Raw genomic sequence first — 9,851 nt, 5'->3', positions numbered from 1 at the left:
CATCATAGAGTTTATAGCAGAACAGTCCTGAGTCCAAACCCCAAGAAGCATATGCCTGTGGGGAATATCATTAACAAATCAGTTTAGTTAACCATTCACTATATTCTAACCATTTACACCTGTTAACTTACTTCACCTTGGAAAAGTAACCTATGAATTAGTTGCTGTATTCATCTTCATTTTGAGATCAGGTGAGTGAAGCACAAAATGTGGCCAACAAACGCCTTGTAAGTGGTGGAGCTAGAATATGAATAGTGGAAGCATTTGGGTTCATTTCAAAATTAAAGGTTCCTACTACGTGCCAGCTACTGTGATTGGCGCAGGGAACACTGTGGAGGCAATGGTTGCTGCTGTCCCGGAGCACATCAGGGGGTGATGGGTAGCCGTGAACAACCAACACATAAGCCTCAGGATAAGACTGCTCACTTGGTGGTGACTCTAAAAGCAAAGTCGGCCAAAGGTATTTTTCTTTTAAGAGGATAGAATTTCCTCGCTGCGTTTTCCAACTACGAATTGTCCTAGCTCCATCTACTTTCCTTCTTCAACCCCCAAACCAATGAACGCTATTAGCCCGCCCGCACACCTTCCCCCCCTCAGCAATTCGCCAGGTTTAAAGATGGCGCCAACGGCTGGCGTTATGACGCGACCCGACGTCCGCCGGAAGTGCGTGAGGAGTTCCGGGGAGCAGGCGGCCTCCGCTCTCTGGTATCCTGAGCAAGCGAGTTGAGTGCTGCTGTTGCGCGCTGGAGTCCCCGCGCCGCCGCCGAGATCATGGTGTTCTACTTTACCAGCAACAGCGGTGAGTGGGCGCGGTGACCCCTTCCGTCCCTGCTCTACAGTGGGGTTCCGAAGCCGGGACCCCCGGCTGTTCAGCCTGAACTTCATCTTAAAGCTGCTCCTCCTCGGCAGTGGGGGCTTCTTCCTACTCCCTTTCGGTCCCCACTTTGTGTCCGTCCCTGTCCTCCCCCTGTGCCCCTTGTGTGGGTCTGGGGGAGTGTAAATGGACCATCACTCCTGCTGTCTTTGCATCCGGGAGTTCTTTTTCCTCGGAAAGACCTCCCTTCGCTACCTGGAATTGGGCAGAGTTTGTGGGCTTCTTCACACCCCCGTCGCAGGTCTCATCTCCACCTCCTTGACCTTTATTCTGACTGCGTCCTGGTAATTACCCACTTGAGAAAGAAGGGGCTTACCTGCCAACCACACTGCCTTCCAGGAAGTACGCCTTACCCTTCTAGGATAGCGTTGTAGATCCTGGAATGCAACAGAAAACAGTAAAAAAAAAAAAAAAAAAAAAACGTGGAGTGGCGGTACAGCCACTCACTGGCTAGAGTTGATGTCCCAGATCTCAAAATTTGACTCATGATAGTGTTTCTGATTTGTCTTTGGCAGCCCAGGAAAGGGTGCTTTTAGTTCCCAGGAAATGCTATGTCTTGACCTCGTTTTTTGCGCCTATGTCGTTCCTTTTGCCTGATCCATCTCATTAACTCCCCTAAGACAGCTCTGGCCCATCTTTTACAAATGCCTCTCCCAACCTAACCCAGAGATTACTTAGCTAAACCCCTTTGGGGAACCCCCTTAACACCCCCTGTGTATCTTTGGTATTAGATGCTGTCTGCTTAATCTAGAGTGTAAGCTTCTTGAGGACAGGGGCAGGATCTCCTTGTTTCCTAGTCTGGTGCCTGGCTTATAGTAGTTAATAAATGCTTATTGAATAAAGGTATTTTTTGACTTAGTCACAGCACATACTATTCTGTTGTTACTCTCTCTGCTTGCTTGTTAAACGTGGGATTTAAGTGAAACCAGTCTCATGTTGTTGAATAAGGTGATACTTTCTCTAAAGATGAGAACATTAAGGCCCAGGGAATTTGCTCACAGACTGCCCCCATCCTCGTTCCATAACACTGTCCCATCTCATTTTTTTCAGTAGTCTAGACTTGACAGTGTGCCGGAAGCCATTTGCCTTTATAGAGTTGGTTTGTATTACCCATATTATTAAAATTATCAGAAACAATTCACACTAGCCTGAAAAGCTGTTATAGACCCCTAATAGCATCCTCCCTTTTTTTTGTTTGCTGACTTTGTCCTAACTCCAATCTCTTTTTAGCTTCTCCACTCATGAGAGTTCCCAACAATATAGGTATCCAAAGAAGAAGCCCAACGATGAAATAAAAAATACAGGTGGGGTTTATAGGTACTACATGTATTTTATGTTAGCTGCTTTATTCTCCTTAAAGCCATTCTAAATTCTTTGAGCACTATTTGTACTTACACAGATGCCCATAATAGAGAGGTGTTTTAGCAGATTATGGGTCATGTTTTCCTCATTGGCTTCCATTATAAGGTCAGAACTGCTTCCTGTTAGAAAAATGTTTGGACTTTAAGTCTAACAAAAACGAACTTGGGCAGCAAATCTTTTAAAACTGCCAAGGGGCACCTGGATGGTTCAGTCGGTTAAGCATCTGCCTTCAGCTTGGGTCATGATCCCAGGGTCCTGCTTCGTCCTCTCACTTCTACCCATCTTCTTCCTGCAGACTCTCTGTTGTTCTCTTGCTCTCCAATAAATAAATAAAATTTTTAAAAATAAAATTGCAAAGTTAATGGAAAAATTTTAACTTGGTTAGTAAAATAGTAATAGAACTTTAACATATCCTCTTAGAGAAATCAACTTGAACATACAGATTCTTCAGGAAAGCACTTGCCAAGCTTTTCAGACAACTTAGGGTTTGCTGTATAAAAACTTTTTTTTAAATGGGGAGAAAATCTCAATACAAAGTTATTGCTTTTTCTTTTAAAATTAGTTTCGGACTAAAATCTCCTTGACTTAATTCGTGTTTCATGCTCTGTCATAATGGAATAATGAAACATTAGCCTTACTGTATTTCCACTGTCAGATTCAAGACCATCTGATTTATGGATCCACACAGTATATGCACTTGGCTCATAAGTCCATCTGCACTTCTAGTACCTTTTGATTGCATCTGTAAATAATGAAATTATTTCAGAGCCTCTAAAGTTGGATTGGTTGCTACACCTGAATCCTCTACCTTTAAGATGACTATATTCCATACTAATCAACCCTATTCTTTGGGCAAGAATAACAAAAGTACTAGAATAATTCAATTTACTTTTCCTATATCCCTCTTAACATACACAGGAACTTTCTTCAGATTTCTTACTGAACATTTTCCTTTTTTTTTTTTTTTTTTTAATTTTCTCTTTTGACTAATTTCAGTCTTTCAGAAAAGTTACAAAAATAATAAAAGATTTCCTTTATAACCTCTTAGGTCGCCCAAATTCTAACATTAGAACTTCTTTCTTTCCTTCCCTCTTTATTTTTCTTTATCTCCCTCTCGCCACATGTGTGTGCACACACACACACTTCTTTTTCTTGAGTCATTTTTTGGTAAGTCACATTTTACCCCCAAATACTTCAGGATTTTTTCCCCCTAAAATCAAAGATGTTCTGTTATCAAAAAGCATTCCTCGTTATCAAAATTAAGAAATTAACATTGCAGCAATACTACTAATTCATCAGCTTTTATTTGGTTTTCATTGGTGTCAATAATGCATTTATAACAAAGGAACATTACAGATCATTGTTGCATTTGGTTGTCATTCAGTACTCTTCAGCCTGTTCTAATCTGGAGCAGTTGCTTAGTTTTTGTCTTTCATGACACTTTTGTTGAAGAATTATTTTGTAGAATGCCTCTTAGTTTGCATTTGAGTTATGTTCTTAATCACCTCATTTTATAGGTCAACCATCCAAACAATTGTCTCTCACTCTCTTGGCTACAATTTGGGTCGCTTAGCCTGCAGAAACAGCTTTATTTTATTTTAATCATTTGAAAAATTACTTTCGTTCTGATTATAAAAAACCATCTATATATTTGGTAAGCAAGCTAGCCAAGGTAAGCATTGTTAATAGTTATATGTATATCTTCTCATACATATAAAGAAAACAGATGCATATATTAAGCATATGGTTGGAAACCTGAATATACAACTATATATTAATTTTTTACAAATTGAATCTTGCTATATGTATACAAAAATACTGTTATTTAATTCCTGCCTTTTGTTTTCAGTGGGTACGTGGTATTTTGTTTATGTATGTTCTTCTGTGTTTAACCAGTCTTAATTAATGGGTATTTAGATTGTAAAAAGAACATCATTGCTTGATTGAGTCGTTATAGTATATACCTAGTGGTGACATTACAGGATCAAAGAGTGTACACATAGAATAACACTAGGTTGTACAGAGACAATCTGAAATGGTTTTATTCCTGCACTTCTGGCATTTGTTATAATGGCTGTTCTGTCTATGCTAAGGTCTTACCAAGCTAATGTAATACTCAATTATAGATGAGTATTTCTGTCAACTAGTCAATGCAAATACTCTCTCTTTTCCAGATAGTTCCCTCAACTACTTACTATAAATACCATAATTTGGGTTATGGTATTTATAATAGTTAACTGAAGGAAATGGGATTTTCCCGCCCCAACAGAGCAACTATGATTGATAATTTAAGGAGTTTCTCATTACTGAAAGTACAGGCAATTTATTTAAAAATTTATAAATGAGAGTGCTACCTCTGGCCTTTGGAGCACCACTCATATGTACTAGTTTGTACCCTGGAATGACAGCCAACAGGCTGCCCAGATTGGGGGCCCAGTGACTATTAACTCAGGAATTTAGATCCAGATGGGGTCAAACAAGTTTTGGTAGACTAGCTTGGAAACCCAATGCCCAGACAGAATTTCAATTTCAGAAACTTAAATTTTTGTTTGACTCCAGATGGAAGATGCCTGCGGCAAGTCACTAGCTCAGTAAAACAAATGTCATTTCTAAGGTAAGCCATATCTAGAATATTCAGTTTGGTTTAAGGCAGTATTTCCTAACACTCACTTCACATTAGAGATAGTTGAAGATTCTTAAAAAAAAACAACAACAAAAAAAAAAACACCATTACTTATCCACCAGAAATCTGGATTTGGTTAGTCTTAATGGACCTGGGACATAATTAAGGTGATTCTAATGTGTAATCAGGGCTCAGTCACTGATTTTGAAGATAATTGAAAACCTGTCTTTGCCCGGAATGGGATAGTGCATTATATATATAATTTGCAGCACAAATATATATATATATATATAAAATTTGCAGCACACCTGGAAGAGAATAATACTGCCAAAATAAAATTATGAAAAAACTCAGCTAAGTATAGGAGCCTATTTTTATATGGTTGAGGTGAAGGTTAAATTGTTTGTTTTTTTACTCTTTTGAAGAAGGCAAAAGTATAGGGCTGAACTGGAATTGTATTGAACTCTATCCCTGATGAAAGCAGGAAAGTATCTATTGTATAAGGGTCAATAAACTTTTCCTATTGGGGCCAGGTAGTAAATATTTTAGACTTTGTGAGCCACATCCAGTCTCTAGCTTTATTCTTCCTCATTTTGTGTTTTCAACTCCTTAAAAAATGTAGAAGTCATTTCTTAGCATGCGGGCTTCCAAAAAAGGGCGGGATCTGGCCTGTGGGCCATGTGTTGCCAACCCCTAATCAAAGTATTGTTGTGTATTTTTTCCATGAAGCAGTTTTGTTGGGGATGAAATTACCTAACTGTTTTTTATATTTTTGTTTTGTCTTAGTTAATTCATCTGCTTACACTATTTACATGGGAAAGGATAAATATGAAAGTAAGTTTTCAAAAGCATTTGATTTTGAAATTTCCAGCAGGTAAGTGTTAATTGCCTCCTCCCCTACCCCTGCCTTGGTTGGTCAGATATGAGTTTTCAGCTAATTTCTACTAATTAAACCCATTATAAGACACTCCAGTGGGTTAACTTTCCTACGATTTAATTATATCAAATAGTATTGGGGTTTTTTGGACCACTTGTTGCTGATTAGAAACTTAACTTTTACTAAGAGTTTTGTGGTATCGTCTGATGTAAGGTGATATGAATCAGAGGTTAACCTGCGCTAATTTATATCAAGTAAAAATCATGTGTAACTTAGTTGTAAAGATCATTTTCTGTATGTTTTTACCACATTTAAGAATAGAGGAAACATACTTTTAGGATTTTTGAGGCCGAAGATGGCTCTTTTTGAGTTACAGAATGTTAACATTATTTTTTTCAAACTATGTTGATCACTCTGCTCAGAATGAAATACATTATTCCACACTGTACACATCGATGTAACTAAAATAAAAATTTACAAAAAATGCCCATACTTTTTGCTGTGCCCTGTTTTTTGTTTTGTTTGATTTTTACAAAGCTAGACTCAACCAGCTATATTAATTTTTTTGATCCACTAATCAATGTAAACTAAAGTTTAAAAGGGAAAACCGCTTTAGGGATGTGGCCTTCTGATTGCCTGAGTGAGGAGGGAGATGAAAGCGGAGGTGAGCTTTCTTGCTATGGAGCAGGGAGTTGACAGCCCTGAGCTGAGGGAGAAAAGATAGGCAGCAGGGGAGCTTGGAGACCCAACAGAACCCCTCTTCTTCAAGCTTGGAGAATACGCAGTGGCTCTTCTCACAGGGGTTGTGTCATGTTTTGGAAAAAAGCACTCTGAATTCAGGCCCATGTGGGTTAAAATGCAAGCTCTTAGCAGACTGGCTGTAGTCACTTCACCTCTCTGAACCTCACATTGCTGAGGTGTACAAAGAGGATCATGGGCCATTGTCTGTCTTGCAAGGGTGTGAGGGTTAAATAAAGAGCCTGAGTAAAGCACCTGGCCTGGGGTGGGTGCTCAGCAATGGTAGGAGTCACCAATGGAGCTTTTTTAGCTCCCCAGAACCAGCTCCTCTTGCTCCTGGGACCGCTCCATAGCTGGGTGACCACCTTAGGACTCTGAGAGCTGGCCAGTTCCCTCCAGTTACTTTTCTTTAACCTCCAGGTATTGCTTTATTCCCCCCGCCACCGCCACCCCTAAAACCATCAGTCTGTTCCAGGTGCAGTTTGAAACTGATAACAGTTTAAACTTGATTCTTTAAAAGAGGCAAGTGTAACATTCTTCAGTATGAGACATTTGACATGAATGAAATTAATAAAGTCAAAAATGAAAAAAATGTCAGAGAACAGTAATGTTATATATTACTATAGTATATGTAGATGTAGAACTATAGTTAACATATACACATATTTAATATAACATACAATGTAATATATATAAAATGTATAATGTGATACATGACATGTAATAGCTGTGTAAATATATATAGTTTTAATCAGATCTGTATAAATGGTTTAGAACTTTGCAATAATACTGGTTGCATAAAGCAGAATGAGAATAAGCAAGACAATTACATCCCATCCAAGACCAAAAAAAAAAACCTAAAAACGATAGAATAAAGTAATTTTTAAACAGTTTTTCCTTATAATGAATTTATGACATTGTCTCTGGTGGAGTTATAGAGAAGCAATCTGCGCTATATTAATACTTGAGTTTTCTATTTCTCTTAGTAACTCATACATCATCATAGGTAATTTGTATTTTTTTCATAGCATCCTCCTGATGAATGTGGCTGAGAAGAGGATGCTGAGCAAGGAGGAACAGTTAGAACCAGTCCTGGTTACCTACACTAGATATAGATCCATACCTGATCAAATCTACTTTGCTTTCTACTACATTGAGGATGCAAGCCCAAGACTTAGGTTACTGAGAAGCACCTAAAGGAGAGCTGCTCCCTACGGTTGTGTGGGTTTTGCACTATATGACTCTGGGCAGGAAACTTTATTTATTACAATGAAGGACTGCATTGATACTGCTTCCCATTGACGAGCTCCCAAGGCAGCTATGCCAGGGACAGTCCCATCATGTCTCTCTTTTCCTTCCATTTTAGTTTACTATTTGCTGAGGCTGATCTGTGTGGGTCCACATGCCATCCTCTCTGAGTAGCCAAAGGGGAAGATGTAATCTGTGCTTTTGCAGCATTAAATGTGGAGAGGTACATGCAAAAACAAATAATGATCATTTTGCTGTGAATCTAAAAACTGCTCTTAAAAATGAAGCCTATTTTTAAAAGTGTGGGTTAGGGGCTCCTGGGTGGCTCAGTGCATTAAAGCCTCTGCCTTCAGCTCAGGTCATGATCCCAGGGTTCTGGGATCAAGCCCCTCCTTGGGCTCTCTGCTCAGTGGGTAGCCTGCTTCCCCCTCTCTCTCTCTGCTTCCCTCTGCCTGCTTGTGATCTCTGTCTGTCAAATAAATAAATAAAATCTTAAAAAAAAAAATAAAGTATGGGTTCACTGAAGCAGTATGAGTAAGTGCTGTAGCAGTAGAGAGGCAGAGAGTAAGAGTGATTGGGAGAGAACCAGGAAGGCTTCGTGGAGAAAGAAGGATTAGGATGGGCTTGATTGTAGCCCATTTAAAGGAATGTCCATTGTAGAAACTTTTATGTACAGATTTATATTTAAAGACATAAATTTAGATTCTATAGATGTAAATTTAGATTCTTTCCAGAACCCACTGGAGTGGTGTTTTGCTGTCCTTAAAATGTATGTAGAAAGAAATCTATGATAGAACATTTTTTCCCCACGACCATTTGGAGTTATTTGGAGATGTCCGTTTTCCTAGTCAACTTTGTATGAAAATATTAAATTTTTAAAACACCCCATTCTCTAGTGCTCCTAGCACTTCATACTTATTTCTAACAGCCTTGATGACTTCAGACAAGTGACTACGTGGAACATAAGTGAATTTTTAATTGAATAATTTTCTTTTACTGAAAAGCTTTCAGATGTTTTCTTTTTATTAGCCAGCAGGTGTCACCAGGGAGCCAAACATGGCCTGACTGAGGGAAAGAGGTTTTTGTATTTCCCTTTACTTTTTTTGGTTCCTTGTTGGCTATTGGCTCAGCTTCCCATTTCAGCTAGTAGGAAGCCCTTCAGAAAATTTATGGTGTCTGCACCTTCATCCAAGATTTATCATCCCTTTGTTTTTCTGGAAAATGAATACCCCTTTCAAGTAAGATAGATTATACTTTCTTGGGTACATTTTAAATCATCATATTAATCATTTTGTTTACCTTACAGTTTCTAACCTTGTATCTAACACTTTAAATAATGCTTTTGTATTAAACACAATTAGTTTTTAATTATTAATGTGGCTATTGGAAGTGTATATTGATATTAGTTTTCTGTACTGATAATATATTATTAGCCTTAAGAATGTAAAAGTATACATTTTGAAGGAATAATTCACCTTTTATAAATATGCTTGAAGGAAATAATCAGGAATATGGACATATTTATTTTAAAAATATTTACTAAAGTATTTATAATTAAAAACAGTACAAATATGAACAGTAGAAAAGTTTATTCACATGATAGAATTAAGTAGTCATTGTTTCCAAAGAACTTTTTCATTTTTTATTTTACTTTGATCTAACAAATACATAGCTCAGAACTTCAAATAGTAACAATGCGTATCATAAAAACATTTGTTTTTCCCCTATCCTTTCCAACACCCATGTTCCATCCCAGAGAGACAGTTTTAATTTCTAGCTATTTCTTCTATTTTATTTTTGTTTTATATGTGACAGAATTTTAGGTGATTTTTATTTCCTTTTTTATACTTCTGATGGTTGTTGCATCCTACAATTTTATAATTGAGAGGTCTTTTTTAAAAAAGTAAAATGCGGTTCTCTGATTAGCAAAACCATTTTAACAAATAAATTTCTTACAGTGCATCAATTTTGTAAGACCTCATCTAATTTCTTAGCTGCTCTGATTTGAAGTTTTATTACTTTTTAATAGAAATATTTTTGAAGTTTCTTAGAAGTGTTATTATAAAAATAATGACAATTATCATGGCCCAAATGTAAAAACCATTTTTACAAATTTTTCTTTTTCCTGT

The 9,851-nt window shown here is 37.6% G+C and overlaps 1 protein-coding gene across 3 annotated transcripts in view; it reads left to right on the top strand.

The window, feature by feature from the left end:
• Positions 1 to 673: 673 nt before the first annotated feature.
• CCDC25 (coiled-coil domain containing 25) overlaps positions 674 to 9,851 on the top strand; it is a 39,364-nt gene continuing 30,186 nt past the window's right edge. For 2 of the 3 annotated variants that reach the window (XM_059176523.1, XM_059176504.1), the window contains exons 1-2: positions 674 to 799; positions 5,646 to 5,693. In XM_059176523.1, coding sequence (XP_059032506.1) covers positions 772 to 799; positions 5,646 to 5,693 — 76 coding nt within the window. In that variant the 5' untranslated portion in view covers positions 674 to 771. Of the gene's footprint in view, positions 800 to 5,645; positions 5,694 to 7,840; positions 7,946 to 9,851 lie in introns of those variants that run through there. The other variant, XM_059176515.1, reaches the window with a different exon arrangement.

Source organism: Mustela lutreola, chromosome 1 (genome assembly GCF_030435805.1).
Source record: "Mustela lutreola isolate mMusLut2 chromosome 1, mMusLut2.pri, whole genome shotgun sequence".
Classification (NCBI taxonomy): Eukaryota; Metazoa; Chordata; class Mammalia; order Carnivora; family Mustelidae; genus Mustela; species Mustela lutreola.
The sequence above is the reverse complement of the archived record's forward strand: the minus strand, read 5'-3'. Positions and strand labels throughout refer to the sequence as shown.